We start from the raw sequence: 27,692 nt of genomic DNA on the forward strand, positions 1-27,692 counted from the left end.
TTTTTTTTTTTTTAATCACAGCAGAATTAAAATAGGAAATGGATGCCTTGATGATCATCTCAGCCAGCACAGTTGCACTTCAGTAGTAACACAAATCTAGTCATCCTTTATATTTATTTTTATCTTTGTCTTGATTTCTTGTGACATGTTAAACACACTGCTAAATTAAAATACTTTTTGGAATATTGTATTTATTCACTCATCTTCTGCATTTCTGGCAGTCCACTTTTCTTTATTTCTCTTTCTTTCAGCTACTTCTTGCTCTTCTCTTCTAATTCTTCCTCCTCTCTTTTGCATGAGAAGTTCAAAGACTGAGCTGCTACTGCTCCCCCTGAGCACAGCAGATCAGTGTAAGCAGGGATTCAGAATGGAAGTTGTCAGTACAGTCCCCAACTCCCTCAGCTCGTCATCAGAAACAGATTCAAAGAACAAGAGATGTTTGAATTCAGCGCTTTCTCTCAGAAGTTTTGCTATTGCCATTAAATTGAAGGGAATGGAATTACAGCAGGTTTGTTGCAGAGTCCCTATTAATTTAAAGTCCTGCTGATCATCCCAGTGCCTTCAGTTTAATCTTTTTCACCGTGCCTGTGTACTGAGAGATATTTATTCACGCTAGTGTTGGTTTACCCAAATTTACTCATGGGAGTAGACTCACTGCCAAATGATATCTAAGTTTATTTGTCCTGCAAGTGTTACATTCTCTGTGTATATTGGTGGGATTTCTGGCAATGTATCAGATGTATATATATTGAGGTATATGAGATGAACTGCTCTTACTGAACTTTGGAAGACATGTCTGAGCCTCTGAAAATGAAAGAATATTTGGAAGAAACTTTGGGAGTTGGGAAATGTTGGCACTAAAAAAGCTTGGTATATACTGGCCATAAATTTAGAGTGCAAGTTACAGGACAGTTTCTAAACATCAGAAGATTGAGAGTCCAGAACTACCTTGTAATAGGAATAGGGAAGAAAGAAAACATCCACCTGGTTTTAAGATTGAGTTTGTTAAATTTGTGAGGTTGTCTGTGATAGCAAGGGACTAGACAGGACCCAGTAAATTGTTATACATCTGTGAATAAGAGCAAACTTGCTTCACATCAGTATGGAGTGAAAGTACCCAAGTGTTAATTCTTCCAGCCCTTGTCAGCTGGTCAGTGTTGAAAACATCACTAAAATCAGCTGAGAGGTTTTTCTATGTAGACAAAGGGAAGGGTGTAATACCTAGGCAAGAGCCTGAAATAACTTGCAGTGACACATCTCATGAGAGAAGAAATGGGATGAACTAGCAAGATCTATTACAGATTTTTCATGAACATTTGTTAGAGATTATAGTATGATATAGTGCTCTAGGATACTGAGAGTTAAAACTTGATTTCTTTTGGCACAATATTTTCCATTTAAGTGTTTAGCTTTTGATAGCTAGGTCCCAATATTTTTGAACTACTTTTAAAAAATGTGCAAGGCAGAAACAGATACAGTTGCTCTGATCAACAAAAATTGAAATAGTGGATTTATAGTATGTTTTGCATTTAAATTGCCAAATTTTGTAATACAAAATTATAAATGGACAGCTAAAAGTACATACAGTAAAGTCAGAAAATACTTTATCACTTTAAATATTTGATTTTGCAATCACTACTTCTCAAATTCATTTCAGCTGTATGGAACTAAGTGTTTATACCTATGAAGTCACTTAAAATAGAATGAAATCCTCAGTAGTTTCAGTCCTCCACATTCACAAAGCATTCATATAAAATCACTGCAGCTTTATGCAAGTTTATATGGAGCACCTCATACTGAATTACCAATTAAAGTACATTCATTCAATGTAAATGTTTTTAATTCATTGCAAATGATGTCAGGCAAATATCCAAAACAAAGTGTAAGAACCAAAACTATAGTAAAAGAATGATATCTGGAAGGCACAAGTGCATGTTTATAATCTAGGTTTCTTGTCCAAGTATTTGCATTTGTTCAGAATGCAAAAGAAGAGTTAACACACATGATAGAGATACTATCATCAAAACATTAATCAGAGAAAAAAATGTATAAATTAAGCAAGAATCTTTTATATACAATAGCTGGAGCAACCAAAGAATTATTATAGTTTAACAATTAGATAAAAGAATTTTCCATAATAGAAGTTTGCAACATAGTATTTAAAAACTTAAAAAATGAAATTAGAAGAGTTTTCTTACTTGTGTGAAGAACTGCAATTTTGAATGAACTGGTAGTTTTAAAATCTGAAAGATAATCAAACGTAATCACACAACTATAGAATTATGTAGGTCAGAAGGGGCCTCCAAAAATCTAGTGCAACCTTTTGCTCAAAACAGGTCTAGTTAGAGTTGCTCAGGGCTGTATCCTGTTGAGTTTTGAATGTTTGCAAAGATGGATATTCCGTAACCTATCCCCCCGCCCATTCCAGTGTTTAACCATTCTCATGGTGTTTTTTTTCTCCTTATGTTAAGTCAGAATTTTCCATATTACAGCTTATCTCTTGCCTTTTTTCTTTTCAGTTTAAATCCCCCAAGAAGAGTCTGCTTCTGTCTGCCGTGCCACATCTTGTTAGGTAGTTGTAGACAACAGTAAAATCTTTCTTTGGAAAACACAGTGGTCTTAGCATCAGTATGTCATGTTCTCTAGACCTCTAATCATCCTGATAGCCCTGCGCTGGAGTTGGTTCAGTATGTCAGTGTTTTGTGCTGCAGAGCCCAAAACTGGACGCAGCACTCCAGACAGTCACACAAGAGCCGAATAAAGGGGAAAATTCACTTCCCTCAACCTGATGGCTATACTCCTGGTGACATCTCCTAGGACGTGGTTGGCCATCTTTGCCACAAATGTACACTGCAGACTTCTGGTCCTTCTACCAGGACCCCGTGGTCTTTTTTTGCAAAGCTGTTTTTTAGGCAGTCAGCACTCAGACTGCATCGTAGCATGGAGTTATTCAACACCAGGTACTGGACATAGCATTTGCCCTTGTTAAAAACTTCCTGAGGTACCTGCCAGCTTATTCCTCCAGTCTGTTGAGGTTTCTCTGAATATCAGTAGTGTTCTCCAGTGTATTGATCGCTCCCCTTGATTTGATGTCATCCAGAAATGTGCTCAGTGCTCTCTGTCCTATCATCCAGGTTGTTAATGAAGACATTAARCAGTATTTCTCCCTGTATTGATCCCTGAGGGAAACTACTAATAAATGGCTGCCAGCTGGACTTTATGCTGTTTAGTCACTACCCTTTGAATCTGATGAGCTAGCCAATTTTCCTCCCACCAATTTTTGTCCACTTACCGAGCTCATGTGTCACTAATTTGGCTACAGGAACATTATAGGAGACTGTGTTAAAGGCCTTGTGCAGATCCRAATCCACTGCCTTCCCCTTGTCCACAGTGCCAGTCATCTCACTATGGATGGTAGTGAGGTTGGTCAGGTCTAACATGCTCTTGGGAAATCTATGCTGCCTGATCCTACTCACCTTCTTGTCCTCCTTGTGGCTGAATAAAGCTTTGAGAAGGATTTGCTCCATAATCTTCCCAAGGAAGATTATGCCTCACTGAAGTGAGGCTAACCAGCCTGTAGTTCCCTGAATACCCCTTCTTGCCCTTCCTGAGGATGGGTGGGATGTTTATGTTTTTTCCAGTTATCTCTAACCTCCCTAGACCTTTAAGAGATGATAGATGGTATATAGAATCCTCTGGGACAACAGATTGTATTGTCGTTTCTGATGGAAAAAAAAATCCTCAGAATTAACATGATATGACAAAGTGAGTTTTTCATGAAAATCAAAACTATTTAAATAAATATTTAAATAAATATTTGTTTTTATATATCACTGTTTATGTGTATATATATATTTTATATCTTAAAATTTTGTTTTATTTCTTGTATGACACATTTAGTATAAAAATAAATGATACTAAATATTATAAAAGTTAAAATAACCATTCAGTGTACTATCATCCGGTATTCCCTATTGAGGCTGATAAATTAGAACGTACTATTTGCTTTAGCTAAAGAAAATGAAAACAATTTATCAGAAAACAAAACTACATCATCAGACATCTTTCAAGATTAGAAAATAAGTCAAAACCAGCAGAAACAACTCTTGTTTCAAGGGCTTGATTTTTTCTATTTAACAATGAAATAGTCTAATCCTTCTAAAAATAATGTATTTTTATTATTAGATTTAATTCTTTAAAGTTAAGCAAAAAAGAATGGAATTGGTATGTGCTTCTCTAACAAGTCTTGCAAAAATAYACTTTTAAAGAAAGCTAAATTCTGTTTAACGTAGCACTTTATGTGCAATTTAAGAGATGTATATACTGCAATGTCAGTAAATTAGTTTAAGTGCAATATTATTTCCTGATATATTTATATTATTTCTTTAATTTTGGGTGGCATATAGAAGGAAATAACTGCTATAGGTAGTGGTGAAGTTCTAGAAAAATTTTTCAGTTGGATTAATTTGCAGTTTTAATACCGGGTTTGATCCATTTACATATGGAGTTATCAGGATTGCTGACAAAAAAAAGGCATTTGGATAGGAAGAATTGGGAGGTTCCTTTTTTCTGGGAGTGTTGTAGTTATTCTTTTAATGTTTTTTTCTTTTTCATTCATTCACTCATTCATAAAAAATGCATTTAAATAATATGAATTGGGAGAGCAGAGTGAACTGGTTATGATGTCTTAGAATTGTGATGCCTGATAGGTACTATGTACATTTAGTAACATATTCTGTTTTTTTTATTTATTGATGGAGCTTATTTAAAAGTGGAGCTTTTTTTTCTCCCCATAGATTCTGGTAAATACTCATTTAAATTAATTGCATACCTCATTAGTTTTAAAATTACAGTTGAACACAAGACGTGACTGAAAAAAAAAAGAAAAATTTGCAAGTTTTTTGGTTTTGTACTTAATGTGAGTGAAGCTTAAGTATGTAATACAGTGGATATAGGTTTTGTTTGTGTTTCAATTAGAACATGATTAATCATTAGATGTACAGAAAAGTATAATTTGTAGATGAATCAGAGAGCAATTTTTATAATATTGCAATTTTTTTTTACAGAAAGGAGTTTGTTTAACCTTCTCCAGTRTTTGCAATATTTTCCACTTTCCATCATATTCTCATTACACAGGTCATTTCACAGCTTCGGATCCTGAGCAGATCAGTAACTGCTGGTTGCAAATTTGACAGAGAAATATGGTCTACTGAGCTATCTCCTGTTCTCAACCTATGGAAGAAACTCAATCAGGTAGGAAAGTAGCTAATTTCAAAAGACAACTTTTTTTCATTAGCTATATTAAAAGTAAGGTTTGATAGATTGTATTGAATATTGATACATTAGAAGTGGAAAAGTAAATGAAGTGCATTTGAGATGGAAAGTACAATGTACATGTATGTAATTGGCTGTGAAGTCTGTGTGTGGGATAATATCAGCCTATCACTTTCTTCTTCATATGAAAATGAGAGCACACTCCAAGGACATGTGACTGACATCTTGTATGTGTTTCTAAAAAGAACAATAATATATTTTAGTTTTGAATATATTTTGTTCATTTCTCTAGTATGCATGAAGTAATGCTTGAAGCTTTATTTTTCTGTACCATGCTGAAATACAGCACTAGCTCTAAATGGATAGTTCATAAAAGTCCTTGCTACAAAGCTTGCAATATATGATGCCTTTTCCTTTGAGGATTTTTGTTTTGCTCTGTTCTTCCGGTTTGGCTTGGTATTTTTAATGTATATTGTAAGGCTTGATTTCCAACCACTGAAATATTTCTATGGGTATTTTTTTAACTGCAGCATGTGCCCATTCTCTTTGAAATGCGGCTGCTACAGGAGGTTTCCTCTCACCTAATGTTAGATATCTAGCTCGTATTTGGCCTGTTTTGCTGCTCAGTGGTAAGAAGTAGATCACAGACATTGTGGCCTAAAAACGTATCTTTGAGACAACAGTAGAATGGAAGAAACCTTTCCTTTACTTAAATAATAGCATACAAAGAAGTGACATGAGAGGCACAGGAAAATTTGCAATTACATTTTGAAATCTCTTGTTAAATTGGCCTTTAGTCCATGCTAAGTGTATGATAATATCAACTTTTTTGCAAAATCTGTCACAGTACTAAATAATTTTATGATGAATTCTGTGAGTCATCTGAACATTTCCTGGAGTTAACCATGTCTGTGATCTTGTGAGAAAAGACAATATTTTTCAGTATGGCACCCTCTGTTACAACGTACTGACTGAAGTTAAACATCTCTTTAAGCCTGCAATCCTTCTGTGCAAGAGTTCTGAGGAAACTGTTGAAACTAAGTACATTTACATATACATATCAGGGAATTAGCTATGGTGGCAGTGTTTGGAAGATGGATAAATGAGGCTAGYTGTAAACTCTGAAAAGAAATTATACTACATAAATACTCCTTTACAGCACACATTGCTGCTGGTTAGTTCTTTATCATTATTAACCATTAGCACTACATATTCAAAGCAGCTAATCTTTAAAACTTACATCCTAAATTAGCTGCAAATGTGCAGTGCTACGAAGCCAGTGCCATGTAGCCAGTGCTGACGGCTCTGATACTTAATGGTCTGAGTCCCCCAGGCAGAGGTAGTCGGGCCTGAGAGCTCTTTGACAAGGGCAGCCGGGCCTCTCGCCTGTCCCCTCCCCTCTGAGATTGCCTCTTACCATAAGAAGTTTCACCTGCTAGGTAACTCTTAGCCTGTGGCCCCTTCCCCTGAACTAGATACTGTTGAATGCTTGGAGAGGTTATTTTCCAGGCTGTAGCAGGTGCCTTATCATACTGCTCAGGTATTTTTCTTTCTTGCTTAGCTGCGTCTGCTTATCTTAAAGCAAAAGCAGTCTCTTCCCAGCTCTTAAGGTTGCTCTTCTTCAGTGACCAGCAGGTGACCATCAGCTGGTTGTTGGTAGTTCTTGAGCCTCTCTTTTTAACATTTTAAAACCTTTGTTATTTCATTCTTCATCTGTACGTCGCAACAAAAGACACTTGGTACTAAGTTCCAGTTCACACCCTAAGCTCTCTTAACAAGTTYGTAACAAACCTATAGGGCCAGTACTGGGACCTTGCACAGTTAGTGTAAGGTAATGTGGCCTGTTCTCATCAATGTCAATTTTATTTTYGTTGGGCCACTGGTTACAAAACTGATATATATATGGATTGTGCCTCCCTTCAGAAGCAAAAAAAGCCTCATAAGCTAGTTAAAATAGTATGTAGACAGAGATTTAACTGTGTTTTTAAATATTTTTCTTCCGGTGCTAAGTATGTAAATCAAGGATTATTTCAAAAATAATTCCCTTACAAATGCCTTGAGAATAGTTATTTATCACCTAAGTGTTGATGATTCTGCAGTGTAACAAAATTTACCACATATGATAGGTTTGTCCTGTAGAATAGTACGGAAATAATTAATTCATAATCTTTAAGTGTGGAGATGTGTCTAGTTGTACACTCATATACAGTGATCACATTTGTATTTTGGAAGCTAATATCCAAGTTTAGATAACAAATAGCAATATTTCTCTGAACTGAATATCAATGTTTCATCCTATAAAAATCAATATAAATGTTTTAGAGTATAACATAGTTACACTGGCAGAACGTCTATAGRATTTATGCAGTCAGTCAATTTCAGAACTTAGTAATAAAACGTACCTTATACCACATTTTGGCCAATTTTGCACAAATGTATACACAKGATTTATTTTAAGTTCTCAGTGATGTGCCCATTTGAAGAATTACACTATGTTAAAATGCGTAATGTTCATATTTTTTCATGCATGCGAATTATATTGTTTTAGATCAATAATATCAAGCAAAGCTAATAGGCAGCGAATAGATGCAGCAGTTGACGCAGCAGTTCATGTAGAGTGGCATGAAGGAGACCAGCAGCTCTGCTTAGAACAGGACWCACATCCTCTGCAACGGTGGCAACACATGACAGGCCAGAGTCCCCAGCTACTCTTGCAGCAACTGACTCTTTTACATCTGAGGCTTCCACCCAGACAGAGCTCCAGGAGAAACATGCAGCTCTGCGGGTCTTGAGCTGCAGGGAGTGCCTGGGGTCTCTTGCTGAGGCTGAGGCAGTGAGAGATRGACTTCTAGACTGCAGGAGATGTGCGCTCTTGATTGAGAAGCTATGCTGCCAGGTTAAGAAGCTGTGGGAGGAAGTTAGCAGGCTGTGCAGCATCAGAGATGGTGAGAAAGAGATCGACTGGATCTTTTCTGAAACAGCTTCAAGAGCACAAACCCTGAACTTTTCTGAAGTAAGGGCAGGCATCATTTGTGCCTGTCAGAGTGAGAAGTGGAAACTTCCATGATAGCAAAGGCTGGAAGCTAGTGACTTCTGACACCAGAAAGAAGGCTCCTGCTCCACCATAAGATTGGCAATTACAGAACAGATTCAGTGCCCTCATAGCTGATGAGAGGTTGGAAGCGCTGTCTGATAAAGYGCTGAAGCACCCAAGCCTGCTAAACCTGAGCCACACAGTCACACTGGGAGGAAGTGGCAAGTGATATTAGTGGGCAACTCCCTGCTATAAGGGATGGAGGGCCCCATCTGCTGACCTGACTTGTTGTCTAGAGAGGTTTATTGCTTTCCAGGGACTTGGATCCAGGACACTGTGGACAGGCTATTGAGGCTTGTCCAGCCCTCAATTATTAGCTCCTGCTGCTCTTCCACGTAGGCACCAATGATACTACCATGAGTGGCCTGGAACATGCGAAGTGTGACTAAATGGCTCAAGAACAGTCATTCTCAGCCTGCAGGAAGTCAAGCAAAGGTTACAGGAGGCCTGCATGGATGAATAAAGAGCTCCTGACAAAACTCAAACAAAAAAAAAGGAAGTATACAAGAGATGGAACTAGGAACAAGTGCTTGGAGGAATACAGGCAATACGCTGTTGCAATACACTGTTATTTGCTCCATGACCTTCCTGGAGATTGAGGTGAGGCTGACCAGTCTGCAGTTCCCCAGATTCCCCATCTTATCCTTCTTGAAGATAAGGAGTGTCATTTGCTTTCTTGCAACCTTTAGTAACCTCTCACAATCACCAGAACCTTTCAAAAATTGAAAGATTGAGGTTGACCTGGCTCTCTTGGACCCCTTTTCTCACCATAGCTATTTCCCTTGAGATTCTTCTAAGTAGATCCTTGAACAAGCCAAACTGTTCTCCTGAAATAAACTTGTGTGGGTTGTGATCATGCTATTTTCTTGTTTTCCTCCTTGTAGAATCTTGAACTATAGCATCTCATGGTTGCTGCAGCCATGGCTGTCTCCAGCCTTCACATCCATGACCTGTTCTACCTGACCTCCAGAGCCATGTAGTCACACTTAATAAGTTCCTGGTCTCCCTGGACAATATCATTGGTACTCTGTGGAAGAGCAGCAGACAGTAATAGTGTGAGGGCCAGACAGGCCTTGATAGCCTCTCCATAATGTCCTGAATATGAGCCCCTGGCAAGGAGCAAAGCTCCCTCAGTGACAGGTCAAGTGAGCAGATGGGGGCCTCTGTCCCTGCGGCAGGGAGTCTCCCACTGCTAACACTCACTGCGTCCTCTCAATGCTCCTGATTTGCTCAGGCTCACCCACACAGATGCTACATTTGGCAGTGCTCCTATGTTATCATCAGCTATGAGGGTGATAAACCTATACCACAGTTGCAAGTCTTCAGGTGAAGCAGGAGCCCTGCATCTTATACCAGAAGTCACTGGCTTCCAGCCTTCGCCATCATGGGAGTTTCCACTTTCCAACCCTGACAGGTACTGATTCTGCCTGCCCATCCACTACAGTTGGGGGTTTGGGCTCTTGAAGCTGCAAGATCTTGAAGATGATCCAGCTGATCTCTTTCTCATTCTTTCTGATGCTGCACCTTCTGCTGATCTCTTCCCACATCTCCTTCACTTGGCAGCATAGCTCCTCAACAACTGCAAACCTCCTACTGTCTGGAAAACTATCTACTCTAGCCTTGGCAAGAGGCTCCAGGTACTTCCTGCAGCCTGAGGCTTGCAGAGCTCTGTTCTCTTCTGTCAGAGTCAAAGCTTCTAATGTTGCAGGGACAGTTRCTCCAGGATCAGGAGCCATGCCCTGTGGCAATACCACCATAGCTGAAGACAGGTAGGCTGGTCTGAGCAGTGTTGCTAAGCACTTCTGTGCACCCTTTGGTGCAAACTGCTGCCTCCACTGCTGTGTCTATTAGCTGGACTCTGACCAACTCACTCTAGCTGACCCTGCTTTGAGCAAAGAGGATTGGGCTAGATGATCTCCAGCAGTCCCTTCCAATCTCAGCTGTTCAGTGATTCTGTGAACAGTAATCTTTGCTGCCTGGTTTTCAGAACTATCACAGTCATCGTGGCCAAACAAGAAAAATTGCTGATATGTTAGAAATGTAAGTATTCTCATTTTAGACATTTAGAAGAGGGAACTAATGGTTATATATTAATAGAGTAGTGAGGAGTTGTATATTTTAACTTTTTCAAAGATATTTCTGAACATTCTCAGCATTTTCATTTTTCCTTTCAGTGGCATACATAGTATAAAGCTCTGTTAAATGTAATGACGAATTATTCACACAATCTGAAACTGCTGCAATAGACTTTATTATTCTTTGTCTATATTACAATATAATGTCTATAACAATATAATCATGGAAGCTGATTCTCTTTCACTCACTGTTTATTAATCCAACCAGAAAGCAGACTGGAATTTCTCTTTGGATTTTACTTTAAATGAAATAAGTACTTAAAATCTGCTTCAAATCAGTACACTGATGTTTTCAAAGTTATACAAGCACACTTCCCCTTTCCATTTAGCTGTTTTGGACTAACCCAAAACTCCATAATCTCTTGACATTTTAATCTATATTAGCCTCATTTGAAAATGCACATTTTAAATCTTACCATTAGAGAACACTGATAATGAATACTGTCCTAAAACTCCTTCTACAGTGCCTTTCAGCATGATTTAATAACAGATTAACACGTCACATTAATTAAACTTGCATGAACCCACCATGAAGCTTAAAAAAATTCCCTCAGATGCCCAGTATAAGCTTGCACAAATGATTGTTTACTGAGAAAAATGAAGCCGTCACTGAATAAATTGTCGAACAAATGTCATAATCATGTTCCCTAATATGGACGGATGCCCTCGCTCTGCAGGCTGTAAGCCAGGGCAGGGCAGTCAGAATAGATCAACCAGCCTGTGTCTTACTGTCTGCTGCTTTCTTCCCATACAGCCCTAGGCCATGGCAGAGTATAGATCGGGGCCTCTTCACTGTCACATGACTGAATGTGCACCATTTTCAAACAAAATTAAGGCATTGCCCATGTACAAGAATGTCAGTCCACAGTGGTAGCTCCACAGTTGTCCCATCATGACCAGATGGCTATCTATCATGAGGTAGATACAGAGGCAGGAGCAAGTGCTATATTCTGATCAATGGTAGATGCATTTTCAGCCTTGTGTCAAGGAAACCCTTTAGTACTTCTATGAAAGTTAAGTGTCTCACCCATACCAAAAAAGTTAGAAACAACTGCTTCAAAATGTTGTTTCATTAATGTATGATTTTTAGCTGTCAAGATTGCCAAAATCATGAAAAATGTTCTAGCTTATCTTTTGCTGTGTTTTAAATTGAAGGCTAATAAATGAAAGATTTTCATAAACTTGCATAATGCTGCAAGAGAATTGCAAAAGTAGTTTTGAAAATTAACAAGTAGTTGTTCATTTATTTAAAAGATTAGGAACTTTAGTTTTAACAAAAAAAAAAAAAGTTTTTTTTTCACCAAATAAAGTCAGTGAAGCAGAAATTTTAAGATCATTCTCTCTCATATTCTCAACAGTGAAAAATTTACATAAGAAACAGAGAGAGGCTAATATGAATAGGCAGAGAGAAGGGAGGGAAGAGGCAGAAGAGGTACATGAAAAGGCCAGTGTAGGGGTCCAAAAAACAACAACAAAAGATATCAAATTTTGAATCAAATGCAGCACTATTGGAGGTATGTGATTTAATTTTCATTAGACTTGTTACATTTCTGAAGGGAACAGTTTTCGGAACATATTGTAAAAGGCTCAAGTTTAAGAAGGTAATGAAGGAAGGTTCTGGAGCTTAATTGAGACAATATGAAGTTTTATATTGAATCAAGGTAGTAGGAAGCAGAGAAGTCAAAAAAGGAAAGATGACCGAAGATATCAAAATACACCTAATTTAATATTGGTAGCATAATATAGTATTTAATGTTAAAGATGAGAACATATCTTTGGGTTCTTATGATCAGGAATAGCACTCTGTGCTTCAGCACTTCTTCATCTTAATACCTAAGCAGGTTGTGAGAATATTTTTAAAGCTAGTGAGAGTTATATATATAATGGATTTTAAGCGAGAGTAATAGAACATTAAATGTATAAGCTGATCTCAGAATTCATATTTAATTTTGCTATAAAAATGGCAGGTGAGTTGTTTCAACAAATTCTCAGGAGAAAGCATTAAAAAGAGTGATGAAATGAATATGGAATTTGTAGGACTGTGTTATGTAAAGGGCAGTACTGAGGAATTTAGAGGCCTCCACTTTCAGYGAGTGTTTATTAAATTAAGACAGTATGTGTAAAAGATTGAGTGAAGCCTGCGCGTTGCAGTGCCATTGTTCTTCCTTTTTTTTCTGTAATTAAATACTCCAACAAGAAATTATCAGCCAGCCTAAGCCACAGAGGCCAGAAGCACTCATACATCAGACACAGTCTGGATCACAGGGAAATCAAACATAATTCCTTTTGCATCCTCAGTAAGCTACAGTCTCAGAAAAATTGAAGTAAAGCTGTGGTGCTGTCATTTCAAAATACATGCACAGACGAAGTACAAAACATGACTTAAATAAATAGGATTATGTTTCTTACCCTTTGACCAGTAAATAGCTCTGTGGTATACCTTCCTCACAGTGTGGGAAGCAAGGCCTGATCCTTCGTTTTTCTGTTGGCCATAAGCCAAGATATCTGTATTAGCCTTTCAATTAGCCTTTCTCATATTTTTGCATGGTAGATGAGTACAGTATGAGCGTGAAACAAAAAGCATTTGAAGGTTCTGGCAAACTAACAGTGTCTGCGAATAGTTACAGAGACAGATATTCTGTGTGTTCTGGAAAGCAAGATACTATGTAACGAATTAGAAGTTCATGTAATTTGAAAAAAAAATCAAAATCAGTTATTATTTTAAGAAGAGATATTTCATAGAAAGTAAAATCTGATTTTACCATTAATAAAATACTAGAAAGTGAAATAGCAAAACATTTTTTTGCATAACATTATCAAAAATAGGATTATTTTTGGCATTTGTGACTTACAGAATTTTGGAATGAAGGTTTAAATCCCATAACTGAAATTCAGTGCAGCATGTTGTCACATGTCTGATTGGCAGTTTCAGRATACACTCTAGATATATTTATAAAATAAGCTGTGATTAACATTTGCAATATCTTGCAAGATACCATATTTTTAAATTAATGAGTAAATTTGGATTTTCAGTGGCTATTATATAATCTAAAAAAGTGATAAAAATGACAATGGGAATTTGAGAGCAGTCAGCAACTAAGAATTTACACTTAGTACTATATCAGAAATATTTGTTCTTTGTATTTAATATAGAAGCTAGTTTTGAAAATAAAATCAAGATTACATATTTGTTCATCTTCTAAGGAAAAGATAACTAAATGACTAAATGTGATTACATAAATCTTGTTCTGTAAAGTATAACATTTTAAATATTTTTGTATAATATAATGAACTGCTTACATACAGTATTTCTCAGCATAAGCTGTAAAAATCTATGCACTTCTGTCCATATTACTAATGCATTTGATTTTGAGTGAATTTTAAATGTTTCAAGATTGCTAAGCTCTTCAGTTATACAGAAAACTTTTTTAGAAGTGCTTTTTTAAAATAAATCCTGAGTAATCAAATATTCTTTTTAGTGAAATAGGTTGTGTGTCCTCTAAGGCTGTTATATACTATATTACCTACTTAAAATATCTGCTGTTACACTGCAAGTACGCATTAGCTGCTACATTACAAGTGAAATAATGTTATGATTTAGCTTTTTTCTAAACTTGCTATTTCCATTTTCTGCTTTTTTGTTCACTTTTGTTATGTATGCTTTCACTACATAATTAAAAAAAAACAAGATAGCTGTATCAGAGTAATGTTTTGCTAATAGGTTTACTTAAGAGTGATTTGCTGAGTTACAACTTTAAGAAAATGTAATAGCAAAGAGAAATAACAAATAAGTTGTTTAAAACAACATTTTTGAAGAACCTCAAATCTTCATTTTCAGTTTAAAGAGTGTAATTCTCATTATATATTTATTTAATGTTTCTTATTTTGCTTTGCAAGATGTATTTGTGGACTATGGTAACTCAAGGTCAGAAATCTTTAAATATAAAACCCTACAAAAAACTCAGGAGGAAAAAGTAAAAAGATGCGAAGGCTGCAATTACACTTAAGATCAAAATTTCAAAACAAAACATTCGCAAATCCCATGATCAACACGAGATCATCAGTTCTGGAAGTAAATATTTTTGAACCCAGCTTGTCTTTTTTTTTTTTCCAAGATTGAGCTGAGCTAAGAAATAGGAGAAATATTTTACTATGATTGCAATCCCAATTACAGTTGTGTGAGTAATAGAAAAGCTATATTCATCTAAGCTTTCTCTGCTTAGCTTCTCTCCCTCAGAAGTTTTTTTTTCTTTCTCCCTTCTCCCTTAAGGTTTGATTAATAACTCATCAAAAAGTTTTTTTAAAAATTGCTAAGCAGTTGATATCAGTGGCTCTTTTTCGTCACTTGAAAGGGGATTATTCTTCTTGAAACATCACTGAACATCACTTCTGTCATGTAGCCATGAAATAATTGCTTGCTGAAAACATAAAATACTTCTATGACAATTTGGTAATGCCCTCCTACTATTTATTATTCACTTCCATGTAGATGAATACAGTGTTTAACTGGACTAGCTTGATTATTACTGTTAATAAAAAATGTTTTGTAATCACTACATGCTTATGACTGCCAGTACATAAAAAGTAAATCAACATTAGCTTAGTTTTTGGAAGASGCTGAACTTTTTGAAAAGAATGGCAGAATTTATTTCTTAATAGAACAGACTCAGTATCTGGACTGTTAATTGTAAGAAAGATTGCTTCCATTTTCATGTTACCACAGATAAATTCTTACGTAAAACTTTTCATTCTCTATCAAGATAATAAATGTCCAGTGTCAAGRAATAATGAACATGAAAAGAAAATAAAGCATATAAGACTGATACCTAACATAGAATATTGCATGGATGTATGTAATATCTTGTATTTAAGAGGTGTAATGATCTAGTTAATCAGATAATATTTGTGGAATAAGGCATATGGGGGATCTTATCAATGTGTATAAGTACSTGAAGGGAGGGTGTCAAGGGGATGGGGCTAAACTATTTTCAGTTGTCCCATGCGACAGGACAAGAGGCACTGGGCAGAAATTGAAGCACAGAAAGTTCTGCCTGAATGTGAGGGGGAATTTCTTCCCTATGAGAGTGACAGAGCACTGGACCAGGTTGCCCAGGGAGGTTGTGGAGTCTCCTTCTCAGGAGATAGTCAAGGCCCGCCTGGATGTAACCCTGTCCAACATGTTCTAGGTGACCCTGGTTGAGCAGGGGGGTTGGACTAGATGATCTCCAGAGGTCCCTTCCAACCTTACCAATTCTATGATTTTACGATTCAATGATTCTGTTTTGCCTGCCATAATCTAATGATACCAGTGAGAAGCAATTTCTATCCTTTGTTGGACCTGGTTATTTAAACTAGGCTCATCAAAGCAAGAGCTGTATCTAGCAACATAGTTTATAGTGCCCAGTACAATCTTGCAGTAGCAAGTGCACTACTGCTTATTATACTGCACACTGGTACAGATATTAAAAGCAATGATTCATTCAGCTAAATGAAGATTTTCAGGAATTCCAGTACTTCTAAAACAATAGGGTAGACAGGAGTCTCGGAAGAGTGGTGCCTTTACTGTAATATCTCAGAGACGATACTGAAGCTATTGTTACAGCTGTGATCCAGTGTCAAAAAGGGGGAATATGTTACTTACTTCAAAGACAGCAAGGCCGTATGGAGTATTATGAATTAAACAAAGAATATGTGGTATATCGTCGTAGTTTCCCTGAGTTCAATAAAAAGACATCGCATGTTCTTTTCTAGAATTCTAACCTGATTCATCAGAAGGTGTCTCCTCCTATGGAGCGACAAGGATCTCCAATCCTATCATTCATTACTCTTGAACAATTCAATGCTATTCTCCTTGTTCAGAGTGTCCATCAGTCACTTGCTTCTTTAAGTAAAGTCATTAGAGGTACCTCATTATTGACTTCTGAAGTACAAAGACTAGCAAGTGCTCTGCTGAATCAGAAGGTAAGTAATTCTTCATGAATTAACATTATAAGCAATGAAGAATGAAAATGAGGAAATTAAACAAAATTCTGATTTATATTTTCATATCACTATTTGCTCTAAGTTCTTTATTTACAATGACTATAAAATAGATTTGTGAATTCCAGAGGATCCTGATCTTTAAAAGAATCTTTGAAGTAGTGATTATGGTTAGCATTCAAAACCAATTCTCAGATGTGAAACGAAGGATTATTATTGTCTAAATGCCAGTCAATCGTCTTTGTGCAGAGAAATTTATTTCTCTCCTTCAGTGGAGGGCTGACTACATTACAAGCAAGTATTATTAAGTAGTCACAAACAACTTCAAATATTAAAACAAAGCTTTTTTCTTGTAGCTTTGGATTCAGACACATTTGCTGTGTAGCTACTATACCTGACAAATTGGTGCTAGATTGTTTGAGGCTAAGTAAATTCATCACGTAGTAACCTTCTGAATACGTGTTGAATAATAAGAATGCTTTCTTGATATTGGATTGAAAGCATCCAGTTATCTTCTGTATGTATTCTTAATTTATTGCATAACTGAAGCAACTTTTTTCTAGAATGAAAAGCCAGAAAAATGTTGCTTCRAGTACTTGCTGAAGCTTCTGAGTGTATTATATACTCTCATCAAGCTCTCTTAAGACAAATCCAATAAAATTAGAAATTGTGGAATAGTATTTCCATTTCAAAGCCAAATCATGTTAGATAAGTCAAGTATATTAAGATGCCTGTAAAACGTGTAAATCTGTGACTTTTCTCTATTTTTGCAGTTTCTTAAAATTTCAGTTTCACTACAGTGGTAATGACAACAATTTGCACTTTGTATTTATTCAGTATGGATTATTGCCATGCAACACGAGACAAGGTGTACCTGCCTACAATAATGAGGAAGTTAGAAGTATTACGAATCATACACTTTCTTTAAGAGGGACTAAGGAAGAATTTATATGTACATTCCTTGTCATCTCTAAATCACAGCAGACTGTAGGTGTCTGAGAGCTCAGGAAAGAATCCTCATAATCGTATATGAGAACATGCATTTCAACACCTTGCTAAAGTCATGATCTGAAGTTGTTATACTAGAATTACTGAACTATATAGTCTTCTGAGCAAGATATCCTTGGTAATACATAGTTTGGATTTAGGCCCATGGTTGCACTGAGGTTTAGTCTGGACTAAATAGGATAGGAGTTTGTTTTGTTTTTCTTTTGAGAACCAAAATCTTATGATGCAGTGAATAGGTTCAAAAATAAAGCTTAAGTTGCTGAATGTTGATAAACATCTGGTGTAGCTGTTAGTCAGATAGAAAGCCAATAGATAGGAAGATGAATTGTGAAGAAAGCATCCTCCAAAGACTTGAGAATGAAATTGTGACTTCTAATGTTTTGCTGAATATATAATCTCCTGTTTTTTCTACTCCAGTCCTTCCTCGAAGGAAGAGTGGTAAGGTTTCAGCACCCATCTGGGAGGTGTCTATCAATATCAGGAGTTGGTATTAGTTATCCAAGATGGTACTTGAAATCATTGCATTACATGAATTTCTGCATATTCTTGATACAGAAGAAGCAAAAAAAAATCATATATGCTTTTCTCCATGTTTTTCAGAATCCAACAGGGCTTGTTTTTAAATTAGAGCTATTAATGACTGCATATTTACATGCTTCATCATTAATGACTGGATAATAGCATTCAGCCACAGTTACTATATTTGGAATATCTTCATGTACAGAACAAGTACTATAACATCAATTTTATGCATTTATTTACCTATCAAATTTCTAATCAAAGTAAGAATTAGTGTTCTTTGTCTTCTGAGATAAACAAAATAGCATTAATGAGCAAAATTTTAGTACAATTAGAGAAAGTTATAATTTTCATGTTAGCAGTCTGATTGAATTTTTGTTACTGAGCAAGGGAATATGGCTTGCATGTGTGCTTTAGGCAATACACTTAAATTTAGAGCAGCAGAAGCTGTGAAGCCAGGCAGTGTCATGAAAATGTACTTAAAGTTTCTGTGYGTTTGTATCTCCCCAAAACAGCAGTTCAGTAGCTCCTGCAACACTGAGCAAAGTGTTTCTAGCATCTCATCTGCTTGCTTACCCCCTTACCTTGTCACAGATCACTTTATTGGATTGTGGCCATAAAGCAGTTCCAGAAGCATTTAGGAGAAGCTGATGCTGCTCTATTATAACTGTGGCAGCTAAATCTGAACCTATATATTATCTTAAAGTGATTTGTTTCAGGTATTTTCTATACACTGTTCTAGTTTGATTTCACATGGTCATATATTTAGTAATAAAGGGCTTTTTTTTGAATACTTAGATTTTGAAAGTAGCAAGATCATAGTTCTTTTAAAATCATAGATCCTGAAGAAGCTACTAGAATATCAATATAAATGTGACACATATGCTATTTCTTTAAAAAATTAGAGAAACTTACAGTAATACATTAGCATCTTTAGATGAATGCTTTCTAAATGATAGATTGCTGAGCTGTCTGTAAATGCGTATTCCATTTCTCAGTGAAAATCTGTAATATGAACGTGTTTTTTACTGCTTATTATTTCCAAGTGTGTTCCTTCACATTTCAAAGCCTCATTAGTTTCTGAATTTAGTAGAAAGTTTCTATTGATACTTGATAAAATTAATCTACATTTAACCAGAGATATGTAAATTCCTGAAGTCTCTGGCAAGGCCACTCTTGCACATCTTTTGACTTCATCTCGGGCTCCTTTTCCAGGCTCATTGTCTCTACAAACTGCAAACCTGTTTTTTAGAGTACTCAAAATCAGTCCACATGTACTGTGTAATCATATCGATTATGTTAGGAGATTTTCAAACATTCTAAATTCAGGGAAATTATCAGCACCTTATCACTAATCATCAGTGTTATAAGATGTTGCAGTTTGTAAGAGAATCTTCCAAAATATGAGAATAATTCTTTCTCTATTCAGAAGTTTTCAAAAAAGTTATATAACTATGCAAAAAAAATGAGGTTAACTGTGCTTTATTCAATTATTCAATTCATTATGAATTAGTTTCCACAGATCTAGAACTTTCCTATTTTTTGTCTATAAAATGTGGCGTGGAGTGACCATCTTTGAAAAGATACCTCCAAAGTGGCCTACTTTGAAAGATATATCTTACTTTGAAAGACATTTTTTTCTTATGAACTTCTGTGGTCAGATTTTGAAATTTTGTTCAGTACATATGCTATTAGATTGTGAACTTTCTTGAAAAACTAACCATAAATGTTAAACACTATAAACTGAGATGCTCAGCATCTTCTGTATTGTGTGATATTCCCTTGATAATAAATTATATCAATTCTCTTTTACTTAAGTTAGGAACTTCTTGCAGAATCAAATTTCAGTGTGCTTTACAGATTCTTGTGGAGTACAATTAATAAGTTTTTCTCCTTGTTTTAAAAGGAGGAAATCTAAAAAAAAAAAAACGAATCTTTTAGACCTTTCTTTTTTTTAGTCAATGAGAAATCTGTTTCATTTTCAGATGCAGAAGGTCATACAAACACAGACAATGGAAACATGATATTGCAGAGGAATTTTACCAGATTAACTTCGCCACAGGGCTGCAGTGCTGCATGTTCTAGGAAGTGGCAGTAAAGACATGGGAACCTGCAGCTGTGGTTGAAGAGATGGCGGATAGTGGCTTTCAGGGGAAGAATCAATTTAGGCCTCTTTAAGGTGTTTGTGGGACTTACATTATGTATCTTTGTTGAATAGCAGAGGTTCTTACATCAACATTATAGTCCATATAAAGAATGTTCAACGGAGTAAGAAGTTCCATTAGCAGTTCCATGTTTTGATTGTTATATTACTTGTATTATCTTTTTTCTTTGTAGATATATTTGATATACCAATTATTTAATTTCATTCAAATTGCTAGATTAAAATGTAGTGGTGATGGTTTTGAAATGGATGCTTTCAGTAAATACATTTTTATTTCAGTGTCCCATCACATGGCAAAGCAAGTGGGAAGGTCCAGAAGATCCTTTACAGTATCTTAGAGGTCTTGTAGCTCGAACACTTGCCATACAGGTAATTTTAAAGAGCCATTTTACCTCAGTTCGTTAATGTTCAGTGACATAGTATAAGGAAGTAATAGGAATTTTTAAACAAATAATTTTAACTGTATGTGTATTTGAATATAACTCGCAAGACAAATTACCTATAAGCCATATATGCATCAGGTAATGAATCTACGTGGAGGAGTTGAATTGCAGCACTAGAAATGTTGGCATGAACTTCTTGCTTTAACTTTCTGAGAACTCTATATTATCCAATTTTCTCAAAGTCATGAAGACTAGAGGAAGCAATTTTTACAAACTAGTATTCTTTGTCATGATAAGTACTACAGCATGCTTTGTAGAAGTATATTAGACCATCATATCAATATTAATCCTAAGATACCAATTTCTAGGTGGCCAAGATAATAGGCATCTGTATACCTATAAATATAATGTTATTAGAYAAATCTATTATGATTGACACCACCATTAATTTAAGATAGCTGTGCAGTATGGTTAAGTATATGTTTCCACCTAAAATAAAGACAGTAATTCATAATATGTGCAGACAAATGATGTGGAAGAGAGCATACTTAAGAATCTAGGGTGGATATCATAGGATCTTATTAACAAAGGCAGATAAATGGCCTTAAGAAAGACACAGAGAGGCCCTTTGAATAGGGATCCTGGCTGAAAAACATCATGGTTACAAGYAAGGAAACTAAATCTTTTTTTCTTTTTATTTCTTTAATACTTGAGAAAGGAGGGCTGGCATGTTCCTGGACACAATCAGAATCCCATTACAGATTGCCAAAATGATTATCAATCCCTACACTTGTTATGCTTATAAGTGGGCATAGGCTATTCACATATCAGAGGAATAGAAAGAAAGATCAATCAATAGCTAGGAAATAAAGCAGAATCTACATACCACCAAGCAATTTGGGCTCTCAACCTCGAGGAGTTTCCTGGTCAGGTGGCCACAAACCAGGGAGGAGGCGACTTGCATCTGTCTCTCCAAGAGTAAGTCSCCTTTCCTTACCTATAGATATACCTGACAGTGATGACCACGAGTCATATGCTTTGTTCAGCTGATGGAACTAACATGTGGTTCAGATGAAACAAAGATGTGGTTCCAGGTTCTTGGCRGATTTTCCTGATCACAGGACAATGCAGCTGTCCAAGTTCTATTAATAAAGCAGGTTGTATCAGCCTTCAGGTATCTGCTCGCATTAATAACAGTGGCTGGAGGGCAGCCTGTGGAAGCAGGTGTGCCTTTGGTGTAACAGTGGGGTTCAGTGCAGCCTCCCCTACAGCACCCTCTGGCCCTGACTGTCCTAATACCTTATCAGACTCCAAATTTTCATAGCAGTTCTGTCAAAAAAAGATGAAAGCACACTATTAAACTTAATGTAGCTTTACTACTGTATGTGCTATTGTATTTTTTACTTATTCCACTCAAGCAGTACTGTTTTCATCAACAAATCTTTCATTTCCTTTAAAGACCATTTTTATACCCTATGTATATTATGTGACATAATATAATAACTCATTGTAAATTTATATCAAATTTTGCTCAGCTACAGTCAGATGTAACTTTGAGATCTATTGCTGCCGATTTAGGCACGCCAGAGAATTAAAATTACTTTTTTTATTATTATTATTATTATTTTACTATGTTTCTGTATATCCATACATCTTCCATACATCTTTTAAATACAAGCTATTGTGTTTCTGTTCTTGTTTTTAATTGTCTTCTTAGATCCAAGACCTCAGGCATGCACTTTGATTGTTTGTTAAATTATTTATTGTCAGCTTTCTAAAATGAATCCTCTGTTGGAATGAAAACATAATTTATTATGGGTCATTGTGTATATATTTGCACATATTAATAACTCAAAATACTGTTATTTTTGGAGCAGTGCATATACTTCCCTCCTTAAAGTGACTGTCATCTTTCTTGCATATTATTTTAGATATCACAATTATCTTGATTTGGAGTTTACTCCAACAATCAAGATTATTATCATTTTCAGGATAGGAGACTATGTGTACCTTTTGTGAGAATTGTTCACAATCCACATTACATTTCAGACTCCTGGAATGCTTACACATTCATTTATTAGACCTTGGTAATGAATTGCTTAAGTATAGAGAGCTAAGTACAAAGAGATACATACCTATAATTCAAGACACTTGTGCATAGAGCAAAAATAAATGGTAAAAGAAGGGAAAATTATGTCATTCTAGGGGAGGTAGTGTAGACGTTGATAGAARACTAGTCTTTGAAGCAAATAAGGGAAACACATTGGTATTCTCTTGTTTTACAAGGGGTTAAAACAGAGTGTCCAGAGTCTGACAAAATCTGTCAGTCTAGAGTCTGACAGTGAAGAGAAGAATTTTTAGTTAAGGTGATTCCATGCAGAAGAGGTATATATAAATGAATAGGCAGACAAATAAGAAAGTAATTTATTTCAGTTAATTAGTATCTAAAGGAACAGATTTCAGTTTGCTGGATACGTAGAGAAGAAACTGGGAAAACCTTTCAGAGATGATATTACGGTAATTGTTTTAGGAGGGACGGATTTTGTATTGCCTCCAGGCAAGAAATAGCAGTTGTTTTTGAACTTGATTAATGCAGTCTTGTCCAGTGGCATATGAAGAAGATTACTGTGATGACWGTTAGGTTTTGAAGGAAGTTTTGAAAGGAATGTGATTTCTTGACATTACTTTTCATTCATATTTTTCTATAGATGTGCAAAAGAAACTACCTAATGGATGTTTCTAGTGTACTCATAGGGTTTTTCTTACACAAACTATTTGACTAATGCTTATTTTTTCTTTATTTTTCCTGCAGAAAAAAGCTCATATTGTAAATAATAAAGTGTAAAAATATATAGCAAGWAGTGATACTACAGGTACAAATGTAACTTGATCCTATAACTATGTGTGGTGATGATAACTGTTATTTTCAATTGTACCTTCTCTGTTTCTGACTTCTGCTTTTATTCAGTTGTGTGCAAACTGCATGACATTTTCTACATTTATAAGAATTTTCTTTAGATAGAAAATTGACATTAGAGTACAAGCTTCTGTATGGAGCACTCCTCCTATGCAAAGTGGAGATAATGTAGCAGAGTATAACAGGATGAAATTTGTGTTAGGTAGCAGTAACAGATTATTTAAAACTGAGCATATTCAAAAAGTTTTTATTTCCGTATTTTCCCCCAGGAAACTGTTGACAAGTGTACTGTATTATATTACTATAACAGTAATCTTTCTTTGTCGTTATTCAAACTACTGACAGTCTTATGCATATAGATTACTTACTATGTAAAGTTATGATAAAATCAGTTACAATTTTTAAAAACTAATTTACTGTAGGAGAGAGATTTATTAAGGCAGAGCTTTACAGTACAACTTTAACTGCATCCATGAGCAGTAAATTCTGTTGATTGTTTTTGTCAGCAACAATAGAAATTAGTGGCATATGACAATATTGGCTATTATCTTTTTACATCATTTTAATATTAAATATGTAATATTGTTGTATATGATGCTCTTCTTAATGATAAATTATCAGACTGTTTTATTCCTCAAGAACCTAGTGAGATCACATCTGAAATGCAATTTCTACCTTTTTATTCTTACATTAGTTTTACCAGATAATGTTGATTATTTCTAATTGTACATTTCAGTTTAATCATATTTTCCTTAAATGGTACTCCAATTCATGTTTATGCATGTTACACCAAGAGTTTGGTTTGCCTTAATTATTTTTAATTCATTTTCCTTTTTTTATGATCTTTCATTATTAATTTTATAAATGTAATTCTTTATTAGTTGCTTATAGCTTTAGCTTTAAAGGGRTTTAATAAAGGCACATTGATTTTTCATCACTCTGGGAACTATTTTCAATTTATATTTCAATAAAGGTCCTATTATGGAGTAGTTTAGTTTTATATGACCAACTCCATCATCATAATGCTTTTTTCATAGAGGTAGTCATACCTCTCCCTTGTTTCTTTCTCTGTCAGTCAATGACTTTTACCTTTACCATTGGAAATATTGCAATGTCAAAGTTATACTAAAAGTTTGCATCTAGTGAGGATGTAGTAAATGTACATGTAAATGTAAATGTAAGTTATTAGTTCAGGGCTACATTGTCAAGATGTTTGCTGCCACTGCAGAAAATACAAAAATCAACTTTTTTGTTTCAGGAATTGAATAGGGATGGGAACTAACCCAAAATACAGTCTAGGTGGTAGAATTATTATGGTTGAATTTTTAGAAGTGTAAAGATTTTCTGAGTGCATTAAACAACAACAGTCAGAAAAAAAAAAGAAACAGGTGTTCATTTTCTCAGAGCTCAGTAAAAGTAAAATAACAATCTCTCCTTTCTATTACTTGCATGCTTTTGATTTCTTTGTGAATTATTGAAGTTTAATCCCAGTGAAGTTTAGATCCCCTGTTAACTAAGGCATCCACAAGATTTTCTGTAGACTTTAGCCTTAATTATGTTTTGAAATGTAATCTATTCCAACAGAATTCAGCTCCTGTTGATTAAGCTCTCAAAATTCTAAACCTATCTTGTTAAAATAGCTATTTTCTATTAATTATAAAATAGCACCGTTAAAGCAGAAGTTCAATTGAGAAACATCATTTATAATACCATTAAATAGTTGCTTAATTCTGTTATTGTAGGAAATTGATTGCAGAAGATGATCATACTTAAAAAAGATTTTTATAAGCATTGCATAAAAAAAGAAAARCTCATGCCATTGTATGCACGTTCTGAGAAATTACCATATTTTCAAAGAAACTGATGTTTTTTTCACCTTAGTTAATTCAGAGGATCTAGATTTAGTGTTCTATGTTTCTTCTGTGGATGCAAGTTACTATTTATATACTACATAACTTAGCAGAATAAAAATAATTTAAAATAATTTAAAATAATAAAAATAATTAACATTCATTGTTTTTCTATTTAGGCTGCTATATACATTTTCATTGTACAGGAAGATATCTGAAGAGACACAACAGTTCATTATTAATAAACTAKGCATTTTAATTATTAAATTTAAATTAAACTCAATTTTGAATAGCATTTTTCAGTGTATCTTCCTTCTTCATCTTGGATAAATCTGTGCTGCAAAAGATAAGGCACAGAATAAAACTGATAGTCTTGTCTGACAAAATCTCCAGTGGAAAAGGTTAATTACAATTGCAGTAGTCAAAAGGGCTTTTCTTAATATTTACATATGAAAATAGTTGCCCTTATGTTATGCGTTCARATCCTTTGCTAATATTAAATTCTAGACATTAGTAAATGAGAAAGCTGCAACAAATACTAATATAGCAATTTGTAGATATGTTCCATCAATCTTTTCTTTTTTTCAGATACAACTCCATTGTACTAACCTTGATCTTCCTTTGATTATCATTGTATTGACACAAATATTCAGTCTACTACTAATTGGGAATTTATTGAAAATCATTCATTGTTTTATTTTTAATTTTGATTTCATATTCATATATACATGGAAATAATTTTCTTATAGTAATGAGACAGCTTTGTAACTAAAAATAGGTTTGCTCATGATTCTGTTTTGAATGGTGCATATTTGCATGGGATTGCACATGAGATTTGGTTCGCAGAAGAAATTTACAAAATATTTSAACTCTTGACTTGAGATTTTAACTGGTCAAGATCAATAGTAATATAGTATAACTATTCTCAAATAGCATTTGCAGATCTATTTTTAAAAAGGAATCACAMTATTTAATAGAGATATATTACCGTTCAACAAGCAAGCGTCATCACTAATTAGCAGTCTAGCTGGCATTTCTTTGGGGAAGGCAGAAGTGTAGCTGCATAGTGGCCTTGCTCTTTCTGAAGGAGACTCCTTGTAGTAGAATTTGAAAAGATAGCATAGTTTCATATTGTACTCCTGAACAGATATAAAGAAGATTTAAAATTTCAGAGCTCTCATTCAGAATTTAGTTTTTGAAGAAGAAGTATGTCATGAAATAAAGTCTTGGCTAAATCACCTATTATGTGTGCAGTACTTCACCTCTAGGAAGTTAATATTCAAATGAAGCTACTAAGGCAGTTTGCAGGGGCACTTAGCCACTCTGTTAATTTGACTATGTATTAAAACTTAATTAAACAGAGAGGTAGTGTCATCTACTAGAGTGAGGGTTTTTTGTTTTAGTCCAGTTCCTGGTGTGGTCTTTGTCCCATTATGTTCAGCAAACATAATTGGAAAAAATGACTTGAGTCAAAGGAGGAGAGTTCTTAAAAGTGATAGGAAGCTTAGATCCCRAATTTAGGCATATAAATGATATGCGTGAAGGTAGGAGGGTTAAATACCCTACTATTCTATGGCAGGTTTCCCAGTCTATTTAACTGAATAGTATAAATAGTGAATTAATTAAAACATATGCAATACCATGGAGGAAAATACCAAAGAACCTGTTTACAGGCAGTGATATTTTTGTATTGTTAGCTCCATATATTCAACTGTGAACTAAGTAGGTTATTATGATCTGTTAGAATCATATGGAATTTGTTCTGTTTGTCTGGGCTTGAGTTTCAAATTCCCATTAGATTTCTATTGGGTCATGGTCTTTTATATCCTTTTTCTTATATGTACCGTATAATTGCCATTTTCCATGTTATTTCTAATATTTCATGATCCCATATAATAAATTTAATCAACTGAACTTATCTGCATAGCAGGTAAAATGTAGTAAATAATTTAGAACTAAAATAAATACTATTCATTATTCAGATATGTAGCTTATCAAGTTACTAGAAAAAAAGATTTATTCAGTCATTTATATTAATGTGTTTCATTTTCATCAGATTGCAGAAGTCAAAAYTGATGGTCTGAATGTATCAAGAATCTATCAAGTGAAAAATACTGTCAGATGTTAGTAGAATAATGATGTGTTGCTTGTTAACTGTAAATTTGTTAAAAATATATGCCATCCATGGATATTGTAAAAATGCAAAATTTTAGTGATCTTATTAAAGGTCAAGGGGAGTTATTATTTCTTCCGATTCTGTATTTTTGGGTGTGTATATGAAGCACTTTGTCCACTTTGAGGCTCTTAAGTGTTTTTTTTTTTTTTTTTTTTTTTTTTTTTTTTTTTTTTTTTTTTTTTTTTTTTTTTTT

At 34.8% G+C, this 27,692-nt stretch overlaps 1 protein-coding gene across 1 annotated transcript in view; it reads left to right on the forward strand.

Moving 5' to 3' along the window:
- Positions 1-27,692, forward strand: part of DYNC2H1 (dynein cytoplasmic 2 heavy chain 1) — a 170,341-nt gene that overhangs the window by 120,228 nt on the left and 22,421 nt on the right. The window contains exons 83-85 of the mRNA XM_085309033.1: positions 5,137-5,253; positions 16,255-16,464; positions 20,453-20,542. Of these exons, the coding sequence (XP_085165159.1) occupies positions 5,137-5,253; positions 16,255-16,464; positions 20,453-20,542 (417 nt within the window). The remainder of the gene's footprint in view (positions 1-5,136; positions 5,254-16,254; positions 16,465-20,452; positions 20,543-27,692) is intronic.

This window comes from Rhea americana, unplaced genomic scaffold (assembly GCF_003343005.1).
Source record: "Rhea americana isolate MKP2758 unplaced genomic scaffold, rheAme1 scaffold_29, whole genome shotgun sequence".
NCBI classification, from domain to species: Eukaryota; Metazoa; Chordata; class Aves; order Rheiformes; family Rheidae; genus Rhea; species Rhea americana.